This window comes from Scardinius erythrophthalmus (assembly GCF_964197995.2).
Source record: "Scardinius erythrophthalmus genome assembly, chromosome: 18".
NCBI classification, from domain to species: Eukaryota; Metazoa; Chordata; class Actinopteri; order Cypriniformes; family Leuciscidae; genus Scardinius; species Scardinius erythrophthalmus.
This window is the reverse complement of record NC_138238.1, coordinates 17,618,370-17,646,355: the sequence shown is the minus strand read 5'-3', so window position 1 is coordinate 17,646,355 and position 27,986 is coordinate 17,618,370. Positions and strand designations below refer to the sequence as shown.

General features: G+C 36.5%; 1 protein-coding gene across 1 annotated transcript; it reads left to right on the top strand.

The window, feature by feature from the left end:
- Positions 1-203: 203 nt before the first annotated feature.
- On the top strand, positions 204-27,986 carry gucy2cb (guanylate cyclase 2Cb; the record flags this gene model as incomplete). Its single annotated transcript, XM_081391938.1, has 27 exons — positions 204-408; positions 939-1,045; positions 1,143-1,210; positions 2,790-3,005; positions 3,121-3,242; positions 3,388-3,487; positions 3,686-3,791; positions 4,719-4,860; positions 4,948-5,030; positions 5,140-5,260; positions 9,653-9,737; positions 9,897-9,999; positions 10,099-10,161; positions 10,245-10,316; positions 10,438-10,542; positions 10,636-10,722; positions 10,915-11,047; positions 11,178-11,315; positions 20,269-20,357; positions 21,314-21,405; positions 21,543-21,698; positions 22,370-22,562; positions 22,653-22,827; positions 26,814-26,912; positions 27,293-27,387; positions 27,597-27,673; positions 27,788-27,986. The coding sequence occupies 27 exons, from the start codon at positions 204-206 to the stop codon at positions 27,984-27,986; spliced, it is 3,231 nt and encodes a 1,076-aa protein (XP_081248064.1).

Below are 27,986 nucleotides of genomic sequence, written 5' to 3'. Positions count from 1 at the left end.
TAGGACAAAAGACCAGCTTGGATAAAACAACCTTATTAGTGGTTTCCATTTTTGGGATATATTCACATAAATAGGATGAAGCCTGCAGGAAAAACCTCAGGAAAGAACTGGACAATACAAACTTCTATGAACTGAAACATAATGAAAATCAGTTCTGACTAGACATTGGGCGGCGTCTTTATCTTTCTTCCTCACATTTGACTATGGATTATTACATCTGGTTATTTGCATGTCTATCATGGACATTCCTAAAGCAAAGTCACTTCATGAAAGAGTCTTGTTTTAATGGCACTCTTCTGATGAATGTTATTTTATTGGATGACGACGTGTCGCCCTGGAGTATCAATTTTGTGAAGCCTGCGGTAATGAGGGCTATTGAATCTGATTCTGCGATCAACTCAAAAGATGGTAAAGTTCAATCCTAACAACATTTTATAGAATATGAGGAACTAATCAACACCTTGTGAAGCCATAATTAAAGGGGCAGTTCACCCCAAAATAAAAATTCTGTCATCATTTACTCACCCTTAAGTTGTTCAAAACCTGTATGAATTTCTACCTTATGTTGAGCTCAAAAGAAGATATTTTGAAGAATATGGAAAACCAAACAGATGCTGGTCCCCATTAACTTCCATAGTATGAAAAAAAAAAATACTATGGAAGTCAATGGGGACCAGAAATATCTGGGTCTAATATAAAGGTTCTTCAAAATATCTTCTTTTGTGTTCTACAGAAGAAAGAAACTCATACAGGTTTAGAACAACTTGAGGGTGAGTAAATGGTCAAATTTTAGGGTGAACTACCACTTTAAAGTTATGTAAAACAAACACAAGATTTAGTGACACCTTAATACTGTTTAATATTTCAGTCAATGCCATGGTTTGAGTGGTATTTGAATAATTAAGGAATTAATTTGTTTCTTTTTCTACTTTTTCAAGGTGTGGATTTATCAGTGAAGTTCAGAGGGTTTCAAACCACTTACTTCTTAACAAAAGGCTGCGCCAGTAGCGCCTGCGAGGGAGTTGAAATTTTAAATGATCTTGCGGTCAGTTTTGGGTCTTTTATTTCCTCAGACATACTTTATAAAAGCTACAATATAGGCTGTATGAGGTTCACACTGATTATTGTGACTTATTTCGTAGTTTGCAGGGGAGGAGGGATGTGCTCTACTTGGACCAACCTGCACTTATGCCACTTTCCAAATGGTTGAGTATGTTATATTTTGCTTTTACAGTTATTTGTCTGTATTGTACATCTCCTTGCTTTCTTGTTTTAGTTCATGCTATCTGCTATCAACTTTAAATAAGTTACAGTACTCACCCCTTGTTAAAAAAGAAGTGTATTGAATGTGCATTTAGTGTTCTTCGAATCCTGTCCAGTGTTCTTTAAAACACTGGACTATAATATTAATAAAATTAATAATCCACTTAAGTGTACTTAAAGGGAGTACTTTCATGACTGCTTAAGTACACTTTTAAAAGTGCACTTTGTCAAATGAATTGAAGTTTTACTTGACTAAAATGCACGTTTGAACTGTTTTAACTGAAAGCAACTTGCACTGATATTATCTTAAAATATGTCAGTGCCATTGTTTTGTCTCAAGACCCACATCAGTATTGTTTTTTTTCTTTCTCTAAGACACGTTTATAAAAGCTTCTTAAATGCCCTAATTGAACAAAGGCCTAATCCTGGCTTAATCTAAACCCTGTCTTACGTTTTAGTAATTTTATGTCATGCTTTAAATAATTATTTGAATGTGTTAATTAAAATACTAAAGCACATGTAAAACTTGATTATAATTTTAAATGTACTGCTTTATTCAGTATTACATTTGAAGTTAATATATTTTAAATGTACTAAATTTGCACTTCATCATTATAAATGTGTAGTTACAAATATATTAACATGACATAGAATAGAAATGACATTAATAAAGAATTTTAGTTTACCATAAATGCTTGTCAGCACATTGAGCTGATGTACTGAAAGTCTAGTTAGTTAGTTAGTTAGTTAGTTAGTTCACTTCACCCAAAAACCACTTTCACTAGTTTACTTACGCAACTACTTTCAACTCAAGCCCCAGAAAGGTAGTAAAGACATAATTTAAGTAATCAATGTGACACATACGTGTTGTGTTGACATGACAGCAGGCATTGTTGAATGAACGCGTATTGGAGATTAATATTTTGTTAATAGAGTGGTACATTTTTATTTTTTATTTTTGCAAACAAAGCCCTTGCGTCGCTTCATGAAATTGAGGTTAAACCGCTGGAGTCACATAAATTACTTTAATGACGTCTTTGTTACCTTTCTGGGGCTTGAAAGTGGTAGTGGTTTAGACTGTCAATGAAGGGGCAGAAAGCGCCCAGATTTCATCAAAAACATCTTAATTTCTGGGTTAATATGGGTTTGAAACGACATGAGGGTGTGCAATTATTGACAGAATTTTCTTTTTTGGGTAGACTAACCCTTTAGGTGGGTCAAAAAAAAAGTTAAACTACTTGCATTTTATATAGATTTAAACTATAATACATTTTGCAATATAATACAGTATGAGTACTTTTTTGGATAGTGTACTTTTATGTTTATTCATCAGGCAGATACCGTTGACCAATAAAACAAATTGTATTTAGTGACACAAAGTTGTAGTATGATAGCAACAACAGGAACAACATTTAGACCTCACTGAAAAGATGACGGACCTGTCAGCCTGTTTAAGAAAGGGATGTTTCTGGGGTGATTTCATTGTTATTCAAAACTGATATGTGTTCGTTCGACCACTTTTGTAGTTTGGAGATCGGCCTGAACCTCAACATGCCCATCATATCAGCAGGAAGCTTTGGATTGTCTTGTGACTTCAAGAGAGATCTGACTCGCCTTCTGCCTCCAGCGAGAAAAATCGCCAGCTTCTTCTCTTACTTTTGGAATTTCGAAGATGAGGTCAAGCCTAAATGGGAAACAGCGTATTTATACAAGAAACCGAATAACACAGAGGACTGTTTCTGGTGAGTATGTAGTCAAGTGTATTCTACATGAATAGTTTGCAACAACAGTAGAGTTTCTTGAAGGAATATAGGAATATTCCCTTGTGGCTTTCTGATTTTTGGGTCTTGTCTGTAGGTATATAAATGCTCTTGAAGTGGCTTTAGGCAACTTTTCCACCAGGTTAAAGAAAATAGTGGTTCTACGAAAAGAGGATGAGCTCACTGATGCTCTGGACAACCGTTACCGGGAGAGCAATCGTGAGAACTTATTTTATTTGAATATTAGTTTGTAAATGTTGTACTTACGGTCATTTATAAGTTAATATTTGTGTCACATGTTCCACTGTTACATTCAAAAAGTCAAACTTTTTATTTTTTTTGTTACTTTATTTCTATTTCACAGTGTTCATTATTTGTGGGACACCTGATGACATCATGGATCTGAAGAACGGCACTATGAAGTTTGATGATGAAACTGCTTTTCTTCTGATTGACCTTTACAAGTCAGTCATTCACTTTCAATTCCTGTTTTCTTTAAGCTAGAGTTTTCTATGATATCTACTGATCTTGACTTAACTAAATGTGCATGGATAGCCAGCTAAATGAGATATATAACTGTGCCAATCTCAGAAAGCCTCATTTAAAGAGTCTAGAAAGACTGGGATTTGTAAGTGAGATCCAATACTAACTTTCTCTCACAGCGACAGATATTATAATGAGTCATCTAACGATGCTATGAAGAATGTCCTGGTGTTAACAATGCCTGACACAAGACAATACACCATTGACACTTCTGGTAACAACACGGTAGGTACCGTGTTTTTATTGATCTCTGTCCTCACAGGCCAAAACCCATTGTAATTTGGGTTAGCACTCTCTAATCACCATTCTGGAAATGACATTTTTCTTGCTATATTTAATTCATAAGCTTGCATTTATGTATATTAAATACACATTTATAAATATCAATCAAGAAATATATTTTATATGGTTTGTTTAAAAAGAAATGAATACTTTCAGACAAAATGCACAAATCATAAGTGATTACAGAAGATTTCTATTTGGAATAAATGTTCTTTTGAGCTTTCTATTCATCAAAGAATCCTGAAAAAAAAAAAAAAACGTATCACGATTTCCACAAAAATATTAAGCAGCACAACTGTCTTTAACGTTGATAATAAAAAGAAATGTTTTTTGAGCACCAAATCAACACATTAGAATCATTTCTGAACATGTGACACTGAAGATTAGACTAGAGTAATGATGCTGAAAATTCAGTTTTGCATCACAGGAATAAATTACTTTTTAAAATATATTAAAATAGTAAGCAGTTTTTTTAACTGTAATAATATTTTACTATTTTTACTGTATTTTTGATATAATGAATACAGCACTGGTGAGAGACTTTCAAAAGATTACAAAATCTTACCAATCCTAAGTGTATTTGAATGTAGCTTAATGTACGATAACTTTTTAAAATCTGATATAGATCATTTTCACACAATAAATATTAAAATAGTTTATTGTCATTTTATTCATTCTTTAGGTTGTCAGTTGCACTTATGCAATAATTTCTATTTTTTATGATGAAATTTCACATTTTATGTAAAGAAAGCTTCAAAAATCTGTTTGTTTTGTCATTTTGTAGTGTGTTATTGCAGTGTTCACATTTACATGCTTAGTCTTATAGATCTAGAAGTACTAACTCTCATCTCCTCACCGTTCTGTGTGCAGATGAATGATTATATTGCAGCATATCATGATGCGGTGCTGCTGTTCAGACAGGTGATGAGGAACATCTGGAACACAGCCTTCTCAGAAATTCAGGGTATAGAGTCTGTCAGCATGAACTACTTCAGAAACGTGTCATTCAAAGGTAAAAAGCTTCAGCCATGTCTTATAATGTTGTAGTTGCTTTAGTAGATCCACAAGATAATTAACATTTGTAAAATCCAAACCACAGGCATAGCAGGAGATTATCAGCTGGATGAATATGGTGACAGGGATCTGATATTTTCTTTGATCTACACTAACAGTAACAATGAGGTATGCCACAGATTTCAGACATATCAATTCTATTTACAGAATGGATTTTTTTTTTAGCAAACTATGGAGTGATTATTGGACATTAAAACTTACCTCTTCTGTACTTTAGTACAACATTCTTTATGAGTTCAACACTTCCACCAACCACACAGAGCTAATAGACGAAGAGCTTTCCTTCATTTGGCCTAAGGGCAGACTGCCTGAAGACCATCCATTAATGGAGTCAAAAGGTATGAGGATGTAAAAATGTTGTGGTAAAATCCTCTTATTTGGTTAAAAGAAGTTCCCTTACTCTATATGGTGGAAAACTGCAATAGATCTAATGGGTCATTTCATGTGATTTTACAGTAAAATGCTGTTAAATGCACACTTTTTGCAAGTAAAAAAATTCATTTTATAATTTACAGTGAAAAACCATAACTTTGTTTCTTCTTTTTTTTGTTCTTATCAGTTAGGGTTCAATGTTCAACTTATGTTGTTAATTCATTTGTATTTGTATAACATATTTGTGTCAGTGTTTGTTTTATTACACGTAAGCGAGTCACGTAACCAGATTACTTTTAAATATAGTTACTTTTTCAAATAAGTAACGCAAGTTACTTTGTTTTCCCATTTATTGACTGACAGCTCTCCTGTTGTGTGCGCTGTGTGAACATGATGGTTATTGTAGTTGTAGACAAAATGTGAGCATGCATTTACTCTTACTTAATCTTCAAGTAATCTTACTTGCACATTCACTAATTCAGTATTCCTCAAATTGAATAAAAACATAAAAACTAGGGATGTCCCGATCAGGTTTTTTTGCCCTTGAGTCCGAGTCCGAGTCATTTGATTTTGAGTATCTGCCGATACCGAGTCCCGATCCGATACTTAATACATAAAAAAAATAATAAAGAAGAGCGAAAAAACAGATCCAGGATGTTCCTTATTTTTTTATTTAATTCACCTTATTTTAACATTCAACAACTCTGTTAACAAACAGAGCACTTCTGCGAGGTAGCTTGAACAATCAAGTAATAAATAAATTCTTCACTTTTGGACTTTAGTGCAACAGTAAATATAATATAATATAAATATATAATATATTATATAATATAAATACAGTGCGTATTTTTTTCGCCGCCCATGTTAACAGATTAAACCAGGCTTTAGAGCATTCACACCGCACGCAGAGGTGGCGCGGCAGTGCGTAGCAGAGCAGAGCAGGAGTGCCGCGATCGTTTCGGCGCCGAGTCTATTTTTGCTGCGCCGCTTTTGCTGAATTAAAGTGACAATACATTGATCATGGCCAAAATACACCGCAGTTTTATCCAAAAAGTGCATTGATGATATCTATTGTGTTTTAAACAGTCAATCAAATGACCAACAGCAATTTAAAAAGAAAACAAATGTCCAAAAACAAACTTGTTGCCATAACAATAAAAACAAAGATGAACAAAAAGTTATATGAAATTATTATTAAAATAAGCTTCTTGACAAGTCTTTTCTCTTAAATGTATTTGAAAACGAAAAAAAGCAATGCCAACTTATCCATTATAGAGTAGCCTACTCTGTCTGTAGCCTATGGCTCTGGCCTGCCCTACACAACCCGCGGTTCAGCCGCGCGTGACAAACGCTGCCAGTGTGAAAGCAAAACGCACGTGTCCTGCTCCTGCTCACCATACGCACTGCTCCTGCGCTGCTTATACGCTCTGCTAACGCGTGCAGTGTGAAACCGGCATAACTCTGTGCCACCGCATAACTATAGATGTGTTAAAAAATAATGAGAATATATATACACATATATATCCGAGTCCTGATCGGGAGGTAACGTCCGATTCCGATCGAGTCTGAAAACACGTGATCGGGCCCGATTTCCGATCACGTGATCGGATCGGGACATCCCTAATAAAAACAGTAAAATGTAAACTCAGATTAATTTGCAATAATTAAATATGTTAAATAACACAAATATACTTTATGTATTTAATCTCACATTATTAACCAATGTCTTTGCTGCTGACCTTCGATGATCCAATTCAACCATACTAATAAGCAAAAATGTCTTAAAATTACTAAAAAATAAACATCACATTTGTGTTGTTGCTGAAGTAAGAGTGTTGAACTTTCTTCATCTGTGTCCTATTATTCTGCAGTCCAGAATAGCTTTCAGGCGTGAATTTGCATTTCTTTTTGCATTTGCACTTTTGGCGCGAAAGGGCTTTTACAAATGGCAAAAAATAAATTATTATTTTTGGTTATTAAAAAACAAACAAGCAAGCCCAGCCCAGGTGAAAAAAAAGTAACGCAAAGTAACGTAACACATTACTTTCCCTTAAAAGTCAAGTCAAGTCAAGTCAAGTATATTTGTATAGCGCTTTTCACAATACAGATTGTATCAAAGCACCTTCACAGTATTAAATCAAAATAACACAACAAGGTTTGTTTCTAGTGGAAAAAACGTCCACGTTTGGTAAGGCTGATCAATAGTATTATTGATTGATTCATTAAATTAAATATCCCCAAAGAGCAAGCCAAAGGCAACAGTGGCAAGGCAACCTGAAAAACTCCATCAAGTGACCTAATGGTGACCTAAAACTCCATCAGGTGACCTAATGGCGAAAAAAAAAAACATTGGGAGAACCCAGGCTCAGTCGGGGGCCAGTTCTCCTCTGGCGTTTATGAACTAGAGGCCGGATTTAACTGTAAGTTTAAAAATATTATATGAATGCCTGGCTGAAGAGATGCGTCTTTAATCTAGTTTTAAACTGGGAGAGCGAGTCTGAGCAACGAACAGTATCAGGAAGACTATTCCAGAGTTTTGGAGCTAAATGTGAAAATGCTCTCCCTCCTTTGGTGGACCTAGATATCCTAGGTATGACCAAAAGCCTCGAATTTAGTGATCTTAAAGAGCACGATGGATTATAGGGCGATAGAACATCCGTTAAATAGACTGGAGCTAAGCCGTTTAGGGCTTTATAAGTCAGTAGCAATACCTTGTAGTTAATACGGGACTTTATAGGTAACCAATGTAGTGATGATAAAATCGGTGTTATATGATCATATTTTCTTGATCTAGTAAGAACTCTAGCGGCTGCATTTTGGACTAACTGTAGCTTGTTTATTGAGGATGCAGGACAACCAGCTAATAAAGCATTACAGTAATCTAGTCTCGAGGTCATGAATGCATGAACTAACTTTTCTGCATCAGAAACTGATAGCATATTACGTAGCTTAGCAATGTTTCTAAGGTGGAAAAAGGCTGTTTTTGTAACATATGAAATATGATTTTCAAAAGACAGGTTGCAGTCTAGTATAACACCCAGGTCTTTTACTGTAGAGGATAAAGTAACAGGACATCATACTATGTTAAAGTTGTATTGTGAAAGGTTTTGTGGGCGTTTTTTTGAACCGATAAGTAGTACCTCTGTCTTGTCTGGATTTAACACACTCTGTCAATTTGGATAATTTAGCGTTTTCATCCGGCCGTGATGAAATATATATTTGAGTGTCATCAGCATAACAATGGAAACTAATTCCATGTTTCCTTATAAAATTTCCAAGTGGCATCATATATATATATTGAGAATAATAGAGGGCCTAACACAGATCCCTGCGGCACTCCATACTAGTTAAAAGTAACTAAGTAACACAATTAATTTTTTAAGGTGTAACGCAGTATTATAAGTGATTACTTTTAAAGTCCCCCTGTAGTCAATAATTTTATCCCTTAAAACTCATCTTTAATCATCAAAATTAAATATTTAAAAGTTTTTTCTATAGTATTTACCACAGCTTGTCTCTTTGCCACCTGTGTTTTTAAGATGGTTGTTAGTAGGGGTGTAACGACAACCTCATATCACAATACTGAACTCACGATACAATATTATTGCGAATCGCGATACTCCAAGACATATGATTAAAGGTTAAATATGATTAAAATTCTAAATTTGATATTACATTGTGGGTGTAAATGAATAGGCTTGGACTTGGTGCTGGTAACCCAATGCACAGGACAATGGAGACACCAGAATAAAAATATTCATGATTCTGAAGCTATTTTAGACAAATATACTCTGTCACTGTACAGATATATTTAAAATAATGTTGACCACTTTTTACTGGTAACATAAGACATTTGACATTATACATTATATTTAACTTTATATAGTAGTTTAATGTAGTACTAAAATTAAAACTCTAACTTTTGGGTGAACTATCCACGATACATATTCACTATCCATTGTTGCATTTTTTGCGATATGTTGTGACACAATATATTGTTACATAGTTGTTAGTAATATAAAGGTAAAAAAACAGATTTTGGTAAATTAATGAAACATATGGTTTTACTGGAAAATTAAGTTCAAAACCTAAAATATTGCTACCATTTTAACGGTAAAGTTCTGGCAACAACAACTGCTGGGATTTTTTAACCATAAATTTCACTGTTTGTTTTTATTATTTAAAGCATCAAGCATATTTTACTGTATATTGTGTAATAATGTGAAAATGTATTGTGTATCTATATGTATATATATATATATATATATATACATACATACATTTTATTTATGTATGTAGTATATGTAATTATATTTATGATTTAAATGAAACCAATATTTATTTGTTTATTTATTTAGGTATTGTCAACACCAACACCATTGTCATAGTTTTGTGCACCGCTGTAGTGGGTATCATGGGTACACTTGCCTTCATCTTTTACTGGTAAGAGCAATACATTGTTTTTCACTATTATTATATGTCCCTTTGTAATGCCACTTTTTGTAATGCTACTGGTTTTACCAGTACATATCTTATATGCACATTGTGTATGAAATTGTATGTACCAAGATATTTACAGTTGTTTCTGTATATATTTTAAAGGCAAAATAGACATTACCATCATTTGCAGAAAAAATGGTCTCACATTTCCTCAGAGCTCATTTCCCCTTTAGAGATGAATGAGTGGAATATGATCAGTCTGAAGGTAATGTATTGGCATCAAAGTCTTTAATTCATTATTATAATAATGTTTTTTAAAATGTTTATGTTTACAATTTTTTACTGCATTGTCTGTTGTGATCAGATTGAGGAAGACTCTACACAAAATTGTAGATACATCCTACGCCGTGCACGCTATGATAAAAAGGTACAGTAAATACTCAGTTTTATCCAAAATGATTCCATTATTCTGAGTTTTTTTTTAATTAGTAGATTTGTATTTATTTATAGGTTGTTATCCTTAAGGAGTTAAGGCTCACAGATGAAAGCTTCACTGAAAAACAGAGGATAGAGCTCAATGCGGTAGCCGGATTGCATTCACTTCACTGAATAACAAAACACTGACATTGAATCATTTTAAGAGAAAACCTGAGTAATTATGTGTTGTTCACAATAGATATCATAATGCCGCTTTCATTTGCAGCTCTTGAAAATTGATTATTACAATCTTACCAAATTCTATGGGACAGTCAAATTTGACAATGAGTATTTTGGCGTGTTTGAATATGGAGAAAGAGGATCCCTTAAAGTGAGTATTATGATGAGTCTTGTACTATGACGTAATAAAAAAAAAATCTAATATAGTAAATGAATACTAAAATATGGATTTTTATTCTTTTAGCATGTGCTTAATGATAAGATTTCATACCCAGAAGAAACATTCATGGACTGGCAGTTTAAGATCTCTGTCATGTATGACATTGCAAAGGTAATGATTACCTTCATTTAGAGTATTTTCTTAAATTCAAAATTATTATTCAATTCTTTGCATATAGCAGTGTCTGAATGGATCGTTTAACATCTATTCCTGCTAGACGTGCTATATACGCACGTCATTAATAGTTATGTAAATGTCCTATACTAACACAGATTCTCGTGTGAACTTTTTGACCTCCTTTAGGGCATGTCTTATCTCCACACAAGCAACATTGCAGTCCATGGACGTCTTAAATCCACTAACTGTGTGGTCGACAACCGTATGGTTGTGAAGATTGCAGACTTTGGCTTCAATACAATTCTCAGTCCCAGTAAAGGTGAATGGCTGGTATATTATTATTATTATCTTGACAAAGAAGTTCAGTTATTTCTATACATCTACGCTTATTTTGGTTTACCATTTGCTCACGTTAATGTTTACCTATTTTGTGTTTCCACTTCTCTCAGACCTGTGGACGGCTCCTGAACACCTGAGGAAGCAGGGGATCTCCCAGAAAGGAGATGTGTACAGTTTCGCCATCATTTCCCAGGAGATCATGATGAGGAAGTGCACATTCTACTCACGCGCCTGCTCTAATCGTGCTGGTGAGACAAGAGTTATAGACAGCTGCACAAAAAATACACAATCAGGCCATCCTTAAAAATATTTTGGTTTGCAGTAACAGCAAAAAAAAAAGAAAAAAAGGGTCGGTAGGTAGGTCTATATTTTTTTATATATATAAAAAATAATATAAAAAAGTATATTTTTTTAATAATAAAAAAAAAATCGGGGTCGGGGGGGTCTTGAGAGAACATTTTTCACCGATGTCTAGGGGCTGTTTACACCAGGCCACTTTGCGTTTTCTCAGATCGGATTGCAATCTGATTGATCAAAACGATTCAATTATTTACACCTGGTTACATAGATGTGTGTTGTTGTTTTTTTGCGGATATAACCGATCTTCAATTCCCGCTATATGCAGATTTAATGCAGTGCACCGAAAGCAACAGTTATTATTTTATTGGTCAACAGCTAAAATTTCTGAATCAAAGCCCGCAATAAGAGAAAGCGGAAACAGCCCTGGTAAGATCATTTCGTTTCTTTACATTTAATGAAGATGATTGTGTGTTAAGCGTCTGCGACTTACTTTCACTTTGATTTGCGATAGCACGTTGATGCAGCTTCTCATCTGCGGCGATGCGTGTTGCAGTAGCGTCGTCATTACTGACTAAAACATGACATGTAGCCTATATAACACGCTTTCACATGTTTATTTTTTAATAAACCATAATCAACAACATATAAAAATGAAATAATCTTTAGAGTAAAGCCGCAGCCATCATTACCAAGCGCGAACCATTGACAGTGAATGAAACGGAGCGATCTTAGCCTGCAGGCCGTAGTGTGACATGCGTAAACCTGGTGTAAACATAATGACGCGCCACGAGTTTTTATTTAAAAGAAAGAACGCAGCTTATGTTTGTATACGTCTAAGCAATTTATATTCACAATACTTAATAACTAATATTATTTTATTGCATTTGTATTAGTTGTTTAAAGAGTTAAAAAAAAATTGGTCGGTCTTAACGCAAGTTTACAACCGGCAAGTCGGTCGGACTAAAAGGGAAAATAAATAAATAATTGGGTCGGTACTAAATTGACAGGGTCGGTCGGGTTACGGCAAACAAGAATATTTTTAAGGATGGCCTCATCAGTGACACCTACTGGTGATTTATCCTTCATCCATGCAAAGTCCACACTTTAAAAGCATAATTTAGCCAAAAGTTTTAATTCTCTACTCATTCATTTACTCACTCAAAAGTGAATTTTTGGACTGAAGTGCTGGTAGCTTTTTTCCTAATTTATCTTTTTTTACAGTAAATTAGGACTGTAGATTAAAAGTTAAAAAGTAGCTTATATGTGGGCTGTATACAAAGTCTACTGAAGCCATTTAATAGCTTTTTTTGACAAATATTTTACCACAAAAAATATGAGATTCAAAATATGTTGATTTACCTGTTGTTTACAAAAACATGGTGCAAATTCAAAAAATGTAATTATGAAATAAATGTACATGCTTTCATCATGTGCAGTGACCTATGCTGCACAGACCAATTTTCAGTTGTTTATGATTACGGCTTTTAGCAATTCATTTTATAGAGATTGTGTTTTTGTTTTTTAGATCAGGCATATTTCAGAAAAGGATTTGTTTTAATGTTGTTGTTGTTTTTCACTGTAAGACAACAGCAGGACATTTGATCTTGACATGAACAATTGATCTTTATTTGATATTGTTTTGTCTCTCTCACCGCCTTTGTATTTTCTTGAAGCTCAGTCTTGTTCTTTTCTTGTCTTTTAGTCTCTCTCATCCACCACCTGTATATTTTTTTGATGCTCAAACATTGAGAGTGAGACCATCCTCTAGGTTCTTTAAGACTTAAGCCCCTTTCACACAACGCGTTGATCCCAGAAAATTGCTATAAAAATGCCAGAGTGCCTTCTATGTGAACGCAAACACGTCCCGGGATTTAGTCCGGCATCGATCCCGGGATGGGGACCTAGTAACATTGATTTTGCTGCAGCATTCAGGCTCCTATATGTGCATATTTTTCCCTATTGTTGGTGGTGGAGTAACATTTGCTGTCTGCTCTATCTTTGTATCTTCATCTTGTTTGGTTTTCTTTCAGGCTTTCCCTTTTTATCAACTCTTTTTTTCACATCAGTGTTTTCCTCCTGAACTCAACTGCACCAGACTGATGCTCATCATTCCAATTTAGCGTGGGCCGAGTATTGTGATATAAAAGTCTATTACTGACACAGTGTTTTGTAATGGAATTCCAAATACCAGCAGCCATTACGCCAAGGAACCAGGGTTACAGTCATAACCTGAAATGTTCCCCTTCGAAGTGGAACTCAACACTGCGTCTTGGATGCAATGGGGAACAAATACCCACTCCGCCATGCCACTGGGATGCCTGTCTCACGGGGTGAGAATATGCACAATCACAGAGGGCATAGCTAGCCTGGCTAACGTCAGACCAAGTCTCATTTGAGACTTGGTCTGGGAACCACGTGTTCATTTTCTCGTTTCTCTTTTTGAGGCGTGGTTTACGAATGCCCAGAGCCGTTTATTGGGTGCTATGAATGTCTATCAAATGCACCTGTATGTAGCTCATAGTCAATCGATTCAATTATACCAGATGACGTATATAGAGTGACAGAAATTCGACGAGGAAAAGACGATGGGTCAAAGATTTATTTGTACACGATGGCGTTTAGCGAATATTACCGTTTGTGCAAGATAAACATGAGGGTAGAAGGTAACGTCGAGTCTGATGCCATGTTGGATCCATAGATATAAACAAACTGCTTCGGTGTCGTCATCGTCTTGCTGCTCCCTCCCCGTTCTGTGATTGGTTCCCTTTTTCAGGGGAAAATTTGGTCCATGGTGTCCAGACTGCCTAGCAGCGTGAATAAAATCGCGCTGCGAGCAAGGCAGTATGGGGAAACCCAGGCTAGGGCATAGCATAAATTGACTCAACAGATTACTTTAGCTGGAGTCAGAGCGCCAATCCAGGGTGCATCCATAAAAAGATGTACATGGACCATCTGATGTATAAGATATTCCAGGTTCTATGCCTTTATAGCAAGGGAAAACCTGGCCTATACAACCTTCCTCCCTCCCCTGTAGGTTATTCTAGCCCTAAAAGCAGAACTCTAAGGAATAAAAAATGGCTCAGCTGTGACAGCCTCTTAGGCTTAAAACAGCTCTTAGGGAATAATTGCCACAGGGAGAAATATGTCACTGTCGAACTTGGCCATTACCACTATCACTGGGAAACCACAGGGGTGCTGCAGCTCTGCTTAATTATCCTATCCACCTTATTCCTGACGAGCTTACTGCGTTTTGAATTATGGGTGGCACTTCCAGTTTGGGGAACTTCCATTCAAAAAGACTGAAACGAATCATTTAAAATCATCAGGTTGCCCTACAAATAAAGCTGATTTGTCAGTTTGACTCAATGAGCCATCAGTTTTCTTTCATGGTTTATTTAAGAATAACTTGAGAATAACGTAACACTTGGTATTTTAACGTGACATGTTTTAACAAGAATATCTATGGCAAGAGCTCTTTTCAGCCACTGCATTCTTTTCCTCATGATTATTTTATTTTTTCCTTTTGCATTCTGCTGTAATAGTATGAAAAGGTCAACATATACTGCACATAATTTACAATATATGCCATTAATAATTCACTGGAATGCACAAAGAATCTCTTTTTTTCTCCCCAAATCCTCACGTCTCTTTCCAGGTTTGTTTTCACAGGATAATACAATTTATTATCTGTCAAAATGACTGAAATCACTTTGAAATAGTATCACGCAATGCTGAAGTAAATATATATATTTTTTATTAAGACGCAACGTATGTTACATAATACAGATTTCCACAGTGATATTTAACCATCCGATTTTGCTGTGGAAAGATTTTGGGGTTATTCATGGTCTGTTGAAAGTACCTTGTTGATGCTTTTTTATTGTTCAATGGTTGAAGGATGAGTAGAATAATGTAATGTCATTGTACACAGTTATATATAATATATATTATTGGGTCCATAGAGCTAGTCTTAACGGAAGTTACACTCATAATTCGCGCAAAGCGTCATGGGGCGTTGGAATAATGTGGATATCAACAAAGGGGTAGCGCTCACACCCTGCTTGCATTCTGCTATGCGGAGTTTAGATTTATTTTATTTTTGCGCTTGCCGTAGTAAGTGACAGATATCAAGGAAAGACTTGGAGAACTTCCTCGACTTGTGCATTGTCAACCCACTTAATAGTTAAAGCAGTGGTTCTTAAACTTTTTTGGTCGCGCCCCCCTTTAAACCTTTAAAGGTCCCGTTCTATGCCCCTTTTCACAAGATGTAAAATAAGTCTCTGATGTCCCCAGAGTGTGTATGTGAAGTTTGAGCTCAAAATACCCAACAGATCATTTTTTACAGCATGTTTAAATTGACATTTTTTGGGGCTCAGAAAAACGAGCCGTTTCAGTGTGTCCCCTTTAAATGCAAATGAGCTGCTGCTGGACGACACAGGGGGCGGAGCTTCATAAGCTCGTGCTCAGTCTGTCAGGAAAAATTCATCTCACGGAATGATGATAATATCAGAAACTCTCAGTAACGGTGTTCATTTCGAGTCAGACAATAATGCCTACAGAGTCAGATTGCTGTATAGAGATGAAACAGGTATGGTTTAGTAGTTTAATTACGGTTATTATAACGTATTTGTCATCTGCTTGTAGGCTATGTATCCATTATTTATTAATAGCCTACAAGTCTGCTGTCTGAATGATGATCAAACATGTACTGATGAGTTTAATAAAGTTTATTGTACATCACACAAAAGATGAAGCGTCAGTTTTACTTCAGAAAATCACGTAAGAGCTGAGTAAACACAGTAGGCTAAGTTATAAGAAGTGCGCAAGTAGCCAGTAGAGTTGAGGGAGCATTCCTGTGGGCGGAGGTTAGTCAAGAAACGGTTCTGGTGATGTCACTAATGCAGGATGTAGAGGGGTGTAGTCCAATCGAGCCGTTTTTTGTAGTCAACTTCTGTTTAATAAAATATCTCGCTTGGCATTGAACTTTGAGCTTTATAATTTTACAGATATTATTTATGCTCTAACAGCAACATTACACACTAACTAAAGTTTGAAACATGGAATCGCATGCAACGGGACCTTTAAAGAAATCTGCCCCCCCCCCTCCCCAAAAAAATAAATTTTATATATACATATATATATATATATATATATATATATATATATATATAAGGGCTGTCAATCTTCCTCTATAATAGGCTACTATTCGAATTCCATTCCTTATTGTAAATAATATTCGAATATTAAATGCTCAAATTCATCCTATTATTAATATTTACGACATTACACAGTCTTATGGATCGCAAATGCGTGATATTGATCGGTCTCATATCTTGAGATAAACCGTCAGTTTGTCTGTTATTGCCTTTTGGCGGACAGCTGGTATCAGAACAAGCCCCGTGATGAGGAGAGGCAGAACATAAGTAATTCTTGCCTGTTTTAGCGACGGTTCAAAAAAAAAAAAAAAAAACGTATATTTTTCTCTCCGTTTTGGCCTTCCGTCCACAATGAGATGGCGTTTTTATTAATGAAAACGCACTCCAAAGTGGATACATTTGAAAACGACGTTTTCACGTTGTAGTGTGGAATGTGAATCAAATTGATCTCCGTTTCCGTGGAGACATTCCTCTCCGCGATTTTTGACAGTTATGATGATACAGCGTGGATAACGTGTTATGATTCAAAAACTTTGTTTATCAGACGAAACAAAAGCATTTAATATAAGCGGAACGTTTTTTTTACAATGAAATATGTGCAATGATAAACTTACAAGTGATTTAGGAAATTATTGAAGGCCTGCTTTCTCTATTTCTCCTTGAAAAATAAAAAATTACAAAATAAAATAAAAACGTGCAATGCAAACAGGAATAGTTTTAATTTGTCATGTCATTGAATTAACAGTAGGAGAGAATAATAAACCAGAACTTTAACTTTTAATTCATAATTAAAAGTTAATTTAGCAGCTTTGGAGAGTGCTTCACGAGCTCAGCGTCTGGTTGGTCTTCTCACCAGAGCGCGCACGTCCGCTGAAGAGTTTTTTTTTCTTTGGCGAGCAACTTCTAGGTTGGGCTTGTTCCAACGGTCTGAAGAAGAACGATTCAGTGTAATTGCCGTTCATTGCCGATTTATAAAAGAAGAGCGCTATCACTACCGCTTTCACGCACTTGAACGCCGTAGTAACGTAACGGCTGTATTTTTTTTATTTATTTTTTGCAGATCTCCCGCGCCCCCCCTGCAGTAACCTTGCGCCCCCCCTGGGGGGCGCGCCCCACACTTTGAGAACCACTGCTTTAAAGGAACCGTATGTAAGATTGTGGCCAAAACTGGTACTGCAATCACTTTCAAATTACTGTAGAGCGGTGTATCCCCTCCCCCCGACTCGAGGTTGCCAGATAGGCTGCAACGTTGGCGTCTGTCTTCAAATTCTTCTCTGTTTTCAGCCGTCTCCATCTTTCAAAGGCATCTCCTATACAAATCCTTGTTTTATTTCGGACTTTGTCACGACGTATTTCGGAATCATAACGAGGTCTTTTAGGTTTCGTAACGTTAGAAATTTTTTATCCGACACGTTTGTAGCTGCAGCTGTGGTAACTAGAGCAGAGCTGGCAACCCGGATGCCAAAACACTACTGACTTCATGATTGGTAGATAGGTGGAGGGTGGGGCATCAGGCCAAAACACAACATGACAACATCAACATCAGTTGAGGGCTGCAACTTCACTTTTAAATGACAATATCCTGGCCGGACTACTGTTGTCAGTGAAATAAGTATTTGAAATGAACAACGATTTCTTAATGTCTAGTGACATATCAGGGCCATTTTAAGATTAATTGAAATACATTTCTTACATACAGTTCCTTTAAATAGGTATCTGATGACTCCGTTCGCCTTCTGCCCCTCTTCTCTAATCACACCCACTCCAGCCGGGAACCTGTTCTTCATGGAGTTCGGGAAGGTTAATGGGTGAAGGGCAATTATGGCCTGACAGGAAGCACTCGTCCAGCCTGCCACAAGGGACTTCCTGTTTCTCACGCCCACAAGCCACATCCAATCTGGTTGTGGTGTGTGTCATGACGTCCAACAGTATGGGGGGCCACATCATGATCGAGCAGATCGCTCGAACCCACGACTGAGGAGCGCTAAAGAGCCATACCTCTCTCGAATTCCTCAGCCAGCTCAACCTGCCATCCCCACAACTTAAGCCTCCTCTGTGCTTCGCCAACAGCGGGGCCTGAGCCAGGAGGTGCAGACGCCTGTCCTACATCCCTCTAGCATGAATGGAGCTTCCGCAATGTAAACTTCTCACAATGGGCACTTCCAGAGACCTCAAGCACACCCAAGCACTGAACGCACAGGTTGTGTGTATCCTCAGGTGTCTGAAACCTGGGACACGGAGGCACACACTTCCTGAAATGCTTGCTTGAGTTCTCCATTATAGATTCGCCTTCACTTCGTGCTAGCTAAACAAACGGCTCCTGAAGACAAAAAAGCTGACGATGTGTATCACTTATACTTTCAGACGCTCCGCTAATGACGTCAAGGACTGTCGCCAGCCAATGAAATTGGAGTGTGTTACGCTGATGGCATTCCCATAGCGTCGATCCAAAATGCAGTGTTGTTCCACTTCAAAAGGGAACTGACAAAGTGACTCCAATGACAGTTACAATAGCCATTTAAATTGTTATTCACTAATAATCTTCCCCTCTGTGGTCATTGACTCTCATTGAATTCAAGAACTGGATTAGTCCGATTTGTCATTCAGAACTATTTTGTAATACTTCATTTGCACTTGTACTGAATACTTAATTTAAAGAAAGATTCATTCATTCATGATCATTCCAATATGGGAAGAAAAAAAATGACTTAAAGGGTTAGTTCACCCAAAAATGAAAATTCTGTCAGTAATTACTCACCCTCATGTTGTTCCAACCATGTAAGTCTTTCGTTCATCTTCGGAACACAAATTAAGATATTTTTGATGAAATCTGACAGAATTCTGACTCTTCCATAGGCTTCCAGTGTGACCGAAACTCACCGACCCAGAATAGTTATTAAAAACATCGTTAAAATAGTCCAAGTGACTCCAGTGGCTCAATCTTAAGTATATCAAGCGACGAGAATACTTTTTGTGCGCAAAAACAAACAAAAATACCGACTTTATTCCACTAATCATTTCCTTCTCTCTGGGCCTCGTAGTGTTTTTGCGTAGCGCGTCTGTGTTGCACGTCATCACGCATCACACACATGACCTGCTTCGGCCAATTGTGAGCCTACGTGGTGACGTGCAACACAGACGCGCTACGCAAAAACACTACGAGGCCCAGAGAGAAGGAATTGAATAGTGGAATAAAGTCGGTATTTTTGTTTGTTTTTGCGCACAAAAAGTATTCTCGTCGCTTGATATACTTAAGATTGAGCCACTGGAGTCACTTGGACTATTTTAACGATGTTTTTAATAACTTTTCTGGGTCGGTGAGTTTCGGTCACACTGGAAGCCTATGGAAGAGTCAGAATTCTGTCAGATTTCATCAAAAATATCTTAATTTGTGTTCCGAAGATGAACGAAAGACTTACATGGTTGGAACAACATGAGGGTGAGTAATTACTGACAGAATTTTAATTTTTGGGTGAACTAACCCTTTAAATATCAATGACAGGCTTCAAAAGGCTTGGAATATGGTGCATGAGAAATACATTTATGATATTTTTATGGTGCTTGTTTTGTAATTTTGGAGCTTGACAGGCCCAGTCCTCATTCACTTATAGCTATTGGAACGAGCAAACAGGATATTCATGAAAAATTCACCTTTTGTGTTCCACAGAAGAAATTCAGACAGATTTGGAATTGTTTTCATTTTCAGGTGAATTAATTCTTTAACTAACCCACTTTCCTTTACCAGAGAAGCTAGCCAGAGTGCAATACCCTAGTACGAACTCTTTCTTCAGACCGGATCTAAACTTTGAGAACACCAGTGAAAGAGAACAAGAGGTATGTATGCATTTGTTTGACTCATACACAAATTGTTATTTGTTCTAATAGCAGAAAGCCTAAACATATACTTTTGGAAAGGTTTCATGTTCTGTCGTGTGACATGTTATACTTCACTAAAACTACAGAACTTGTCAAAAGTTTGAAAACATTACAAAATATACATGTTTTTGAAAGAAGTCTCCTATGTTCACCAAGGCTGCATTTATTTAATCAAAAATAAAGTAAAAACAGTAATATTGTGAAATATTATTACAATTTAAATTTTTTAAATGTAATCAATTTCTGTGATGCAAAGCTGAATTAACTCAGAAATCATTCTAATATGCTGATTTGGTGCTCAAGAAACATTTATTATTATTATTATTAACAATTAACAATGTTGAAAACAGTTTTTAAAAAGAGATAAAAAAGAGAGAAATTAATCGTTTTTATTAATCAAGGATGCATTAAATTGATCAAAAGTGACAGTGAAGACATTTACAAAAGATTTCTAATTAATAAATGCTTTAATAAATGTAATACATGCAAATAAATTCTGTTCATTGAACTCTATTCATCAGAGAATCCTGAAAAAAAGTATCACCATTTTCACAAAAATGTTAAGCAACACAACTGTTGTTAACATTGATTATAATAATAAATGCTATCTGAGCAAAATCAGCATATTAGAATGATTTATGAAAGGATCATGAAGACGGCAGTAATGACTACTGGAATTCAGCTTGGCCATCACAGGAATAAATTGTATATTCAAATTGAAAACAGTTCTTTTAATTCTTAATTTGTTTTACTGTATTATTGATTAAATAAATGCAACCATGTTGAGCATAAGAGAGTTCTTTAAAAAATATAAAAAATGTGTTTGTTTGTTGTTTCCAAAGTTTTGGCAAGTATATAATTTTTATATAAAAAGTAAGTTTAGTTTAAGTTGGCTCTTTAATCGGTTTCTCCAGGTGTGCATGCTGATCAGAAATTGTTGGGACGAGGACCCAGACAGAAGACCAGACTTCAAAAAGATAGAAATCACTCTATGGAAGATTGTCAGGTCACTTTTAAATGCTTTTGTTCAACATTGAGAAATCTTAGATGACTTGGTAGACAAAGAAGAAAGAAATACAAATCAAATCAGAGTCATGATTGAAATCTCTCTTATACATGATTTTCTGATTTGGTTATGATTAGTCTGGACAACCAGGAACATGAGAGCTACATGGAGAATCTGATCCGCCGGCTGCAGATGTATTCCCGTAACCTGGAGCGGCTGGTTGAGGAACGCACAGCTCTGTACAAGGCTGAGAGAGACAGAGCGGACTGCCTAAACTTCATGCTTCTGCCTGGGTCTGAAACAGAAGAACACTGCAGAATCTTCTTATTAGATATGCACATTGATTATTGGCCAGTTTTAGTAAATATTAAATTGAAGACATGCTCATTTTCCATATTTTTACATTTAGATTATCCTTGCTGTCATTTAATGCTCAATTAATGTTAATCTTTAAAGTCACCATAAATCAAAATGGACAATTCTCTCTTCTCTTCTCTTCTCTTCTCTTCTCTTCTCTTCTCTTCTCTTCTCTTCTCTTCTCTTCTCTTCTCTTCTCTTCTCTTCTCTTCTCTTATGACGTTTTCCTTTACTCACATTAGATGACAGCAATGGTAAACCACAGCGAATCCAATCAATTCTTATACATTTATTTTCTTCTTCTTTTCACTTGGATATACATCACAATAGGGAAGAAAAGACTATTGCAAATTCTTTTTCATGCTGATTTTAAAACACAAGTAATTTAATAACACTATTAAATGTAGCTTAGCAAATCTCAAATAAATATCTAATTTTATACTGTACATTATGATTTTATGATGCCTAAATGCATTTCTAGCATTTAAAAACTAGATTTGTTTTGTTTTTCGCATCTTCTTTTTGTTTGGACAAAATTGTACTATTTATATCATTACTGCCAAGTAATTAAATTATTAACCCTTGTCGTTTTTTCCTTTTTTTGCAGACCAGTTGTGCGCTCTCTGAAGGAAACAGGAAAAGTGGAGCCTGAGCTCTTTGACGAAGTCACCATCTACTTCAGTGACATTGTGGGATTCACCACACTGTGCCACTTCAGCACACCTATGGAGGTGGTGGACATGCTCAATGACATCTACAAAAACTTTGACAGCATCCTTGACAATCACGATGTCTATAAGGTATTTCAATTCACTATAGTACCCAGTATCAGAGAAGGCTTTTACAATGCCTCAGTAATTCAAGGCGATGTGTCTGTGTGTCTATTTCAGGTAGAGACAATTGGTGATGCATACATGGTGGTGTCTGGTCTTCCTCGACGCAATGGGAACAGGCATGCAATGGATATCTGCTTCATGGCACTGGACATCTTGGCCTTCATGGGCACATTCCAGTTGCGCCATCTCCCTGGGATGCCCGTGTGGATTCGCATTGGTGTGCATTCAGGTAACGGCCAGTCATTCATTGTACTCTGCTCAACAGTGCAGCCTTATAAACTGTTAGATTAAAGTTTTCAAGTATTGCAGAGGGCATTTCTTAATGGGGCTTTTGCACCGGAGGAACCTTTTTATAGTTGGCGGATGTATCAGAATTTTGACATGTTCGCACTGCAGGAACTAGGAACGATTTTAGCTCTAGGAACTCCTTTTGGAGGAACTAATTTAGCTCCTACTTCAGAGTAGGGTCTAAAAATCCAACTCTATAGGAACTACCAGTGACGTTAGTGTTTGCTAATTGACCGAACGCACGTGAAACACCAGCACCCGCCATTAAAAAAAAAAAAGCTGTGTAAACACACAGATTATAGCCTATTTTACTCTAGAAACTAACTCTACGAACATGAAAACAGTGATAGATGGGTCTCTTAAAGGCACAATATGTAACTTTTTTGCCTTAAAAATAGCAAAAATCACTATATGTATGTTATATATTTTTTTTTTTAGTTGTGTACTTACATTATCCCGACTGTTTCCAACAACTTTCAAACCAGGAGAAATTTGTAATTTAATTCGAAGACACGTCCCGTTTCTTTATTTCTGTTTTGTCGCCGTCAATGGCGTCATATCCGCGTTGTCCCTGATTTCCGCTCGTATTGCCATAGTAACCAGAGCTATGAACCAGAGCCCTCTGATAGTAACCAAAAAGCGACTGACGTGGACCACTGTGTAGTTCGCAATGTCTATTTGCACGCTGTTGTTGTTTCGTTCAAACATTATGGACCATGGCAAGCAGACTTTGGATAAAAAAGGAGAACTAAAACGAGAATCAATGTCAGCGCGGTGTTTTCGAGATGCCGAGAGCTCCCATAGACAGTATATAAACGAGAGCTCCACGTCCGAGACTTCGACCGCTTCTACATGTACTTTATTAAACAGTTGAGCACATTTACATAAAACTAATCAATGTTATATAGTTCAACAATGATAAAATGTTAGAATATGATCTGTATGTTATTCTAATGTTGATATAGCTTACTGCTAGTCTCATACAGACAAACTAACACATTCAAATGCAGTTTAGTGTGCTAGTGAAATGTTAGACCAGGTGAAACAGCGCTGCGTTACCTCACAAGTTTTATTTGTCTAATAAACTGACCTGTGAGTTGTAATTCTGCACTTGCGTGTAGTTCGGTAGAATGAAATGTCCATACTCCTTTTATATCCGCAGGACTCGCGTCGCGTGTGGAGCTGATAGCTGTCTCTTAGCAATCCCGACCTGCTTCATATCACAGTCATGATAAAAACATTGATGTATTTACTCATCCATAAACATGATTAGATCGGTCGGCTTGACGTTGACGACAAGATCAGTAATTCTTAGCAAATGTTGCGTCATCAAACGACGCCTTTGTTACTGTAAATAGGTTAGCAACCCCTAGTGGCGAAAAATTCCATACTGTACATTTAACCTTTACGCTGAGGAGAAAATCCAACGCAACTTTTGAGGGGACCAAGCGAAACATGATTATGTATTTCACTGGACATCAACCACACAGCATACGCTAATACATTGTCATATACTGTCTACTTTCTATGTAAAACACTTCAATTTTCTCATAATATACATTGCAGCATCACCTCATTTCTTACAGAGTCTGAAATGGTTCGATAAAGGAATCAGTCTCTCTAAACCCCTCTTTTCCGCAAGCCTACTCTGCTCTGATTGGTCAGATGGCCCAGTCTGTTGTGATTGGTTTACCGCTTACAGCGTGTGTTGGAAATGAAATGCCCATTACCATATCTGAATTTCAGCTCTGAGGCTTCCTCAGCACTAGTATACACAGTGATAAGAACAGTAATGATGGTGTCAATTGAACCCGAGTACTCATCATTTGGAAGTGCATGTTATATTCACCGTAGGTTTTTATATACAGGAGACTGAGTGAAATATGTTGTTGTGAATTTATATAAAGTTACATTTAGATATTAACCATATTTAGCCCATTAGACATACAGTGCCGTGTAATCATATGGATCCTGGAATGAAATATCTGCTGTACTATTCACTATAGGTCATCATACAGATACAAAACAGTGTCCTACATAGCATTTTATGAAGACAAACACAATTTATCCCTTTTCTAAAATTCCAAGGGCCATTTAGAAGAAAGAGACAATATTGTTGTTCACAAAAAAAATTAAACATTAAAAAAATTAAAAAGGACATCCATGGTGAATTTGATCTTGTCACTGTGGGTGTGTGTGTGGGTGTGCTGCCCAGAACTGATGTCAGGTGAGTGTGGATTGCATCAATTTGCTCCTGATCTTCAAAGTACAACGGCACAGGCACTTGTTGGTGGAACACTTTTGGAAAAAGCCATTTTGATTTCTTTTGGCCACTGATGATGGACTGTGCAGAGAAAATTGAAAATGACATTAAAAACATGTCCATGTATGTCTCTGTTGGTAGTTTATTTACTAGACAAGCTATTGGTTTAGAATGCAGTTAAAAAAAGAGATGGGTGTTAATAGTTTATACAAGCTTAGAGAGAGAGAGATTTTCATTTCCTTAAGTAGCTAAAGCAAACACACACCTTTATGAGATGCAAGTTAAAGAGAACTTGGTAAAGACAGAGTATGATAAAACCCACATTAAGTGTGTCCTAGATTTTAGTCCAGATCAGTAAGCTATTTTAAAAAAAAATTAAGATATAAATTAGATAATTAGACATCTCATTTATAAGAAACAACTCAAACCAGAATCTACAGTACATTCAAACTATATGGGAAAAGTTTTTAATGTGGGTTTTATCATGTATGACATTGGAAACAATCTAAATATTTGAGTGAGTGTGCAGTTCAACTCTTTACTTTAGAGAGAGATTTACATACATATATACATATATGCCTATTATAAATGTCTTTTGTGTGTTCACAAAAAAAAACAAGTTCACGTTTCCAATATCTACTGTAATGCCCCAGAAACCATGTGGAGTATGTTTTAATGCAAGGAGTAAACAGAGTCTTACCAGAAGAGGCCATCTTATGCAAGCTAAAGACAGGCAACAAAATAAAATTAAAAAGAAAATACATTTTGAAAGTGAGTAAAGAAGACTAGGGGCAGCTAAACCTACACGTAGTTAGCTAAGTTTGAGCCAGACAGAACATCAAACTGACTGTCAATAACTTTTTGTCTCTCGAAATAAATTATAGACCCATCCATTGATATATAGAAATGAATTGATATCTACCTACCCTAGCTCTATCTAGATCAGGGGTCACCAAACTCGGTCCTGCAGGGCCGCTGTCCTGCAGAGTTTAGCTCCAACCAGGTTCAACACACTTGCCTGAAAGTTTCTAGTATGCCTAGTGAGACCTTGATTAGCTGGTTCAGGAGTGTTAAATTGGGGTTGGAGCTAAACTCTGCAGGACAGCGGCCCTCCAGGACCGAGTTTGGTGACCCCTGATCTAGATAATCGTTTATAAATAATAAATGTTGCATCATTGCTAAACAACAATAACTTTAGTGGATTATTTAAAATACCCAGGGCGACATACCTCAATTCGTGTCACTGTACAGCCTCCCCCTACAGGACGCTGCAGGAACAGCAGGGGTGTAAAACTGCTTGAGGCGTATAACTACCGGCTCCAGGTCTACAGCCTCCCCCTACTCGTTTCCAATCACAACCAGGGATACGTGGGGGAGTACTCAGGGTTCGGCCCAAAATACAGATTTCTGAGCCCTCTCCTCGGACAGCAACCCAAATACGCAAACTCTTTTACTCGATCCGTGCCGAAGTGTGAACTCGAGAAGTGCAAGGGTCAGAGAAAGGGTGGAAAATGATAAAAAAAAAAAAAAAAAAAAAAAAAAAAAAATGAATTATTTGTTTTTTAGAGGAAAAAATAAGTAGACCTTGGGAAAAATATTTTAAACAATACAAAAATATACAAAATAACCCCTTAGCTTATATTTTTTATGCTGCATGTGCACAGGGCCCTGTGCTGCTGGTGTAGTGGGAATTAAGATGCCCAGATACTGCCTGTTTGGAGACACTGTTAACACGGCATCTCGTATGGAGTCCACAGGTCTACGTGAGTAGTGCTGCCTTTCAAAACCTACACTACCGTTCAACATTGATGATAATAAGAAATGTTTCTTGAGCACCAAATCAGCCTATTAGAGTGATTTCTGAAGAATCATGTGACACCGAACTGAAGCAATGGCTGCTGAAAATTCAGCTTTGCCATCAAAGGAATAACAATGGAATATTTCACAATATTGCTTTTTTTTAGTCAAATAAATGCAGCCTCGGTGAGCATAAGAGACTTCTTTTAAAAACGTTATAAACTTTTTACCAGAATTTTGAACGGTACTGTAAATCAGTAAATCACTAGATTTCCCCAACTAAAGTATTGTGAGTAATCCAACTGGTTAATCTATATTTTATTCTATATTCATCTCCTCACCCCAGCACTACGAATCCACGTGAGTCAGTCGACCATCAGCATTCTCCAGCGCACAGACTGCAAGTTTGAGTATGAAAAGAGAGGAGAAACTTACTTAAAGGTAGTGATTTCACTAACATTCTTTTGACAATTGTCCCCATCAGTGTTATTTTTCTATTATATATATACCATTATAGCATTTATTAGTATTTTGAATTATTTTATTTTAAGATTTTTCATCTAATATTTCTATTTTTTATTTCACTGAATAAAAATGATTTGTAATAGCTTTAGTTGCAATAACAACACTGATCTTCATATACACTACAGGGTAAAGGAAAAGAGACAACATACTGGTTGACGGGAGTTACAGGGAAAAATTATAATCTGCCAACGCCTCCAACAGCGTGAGTTTCACATTTTATGATCCTTACTGTTCCTAATAACTAATCTGTGAATTCATTACTTGTCTGTGATGTACTTTAAAAAAAAGATTTCATTGTGAACTGTTCTCCTGGCAGGGAAAACTTCCAGAATCTGCAGCAGGACCTGTCTGAAATGATAAAGACGTGTCTGGAGAGGCGGCCCTGCAGCTTGTGGAAGAGAAAGACCCTGTCAGCACGTCACAGGAAGCCCATAGTGGAAGCGGAAGTGGAGTGCACAGAACTGCCAGAGTATCTCCACCTGGCCACCGGTGACAGTCTAAGCACATACCTGTAA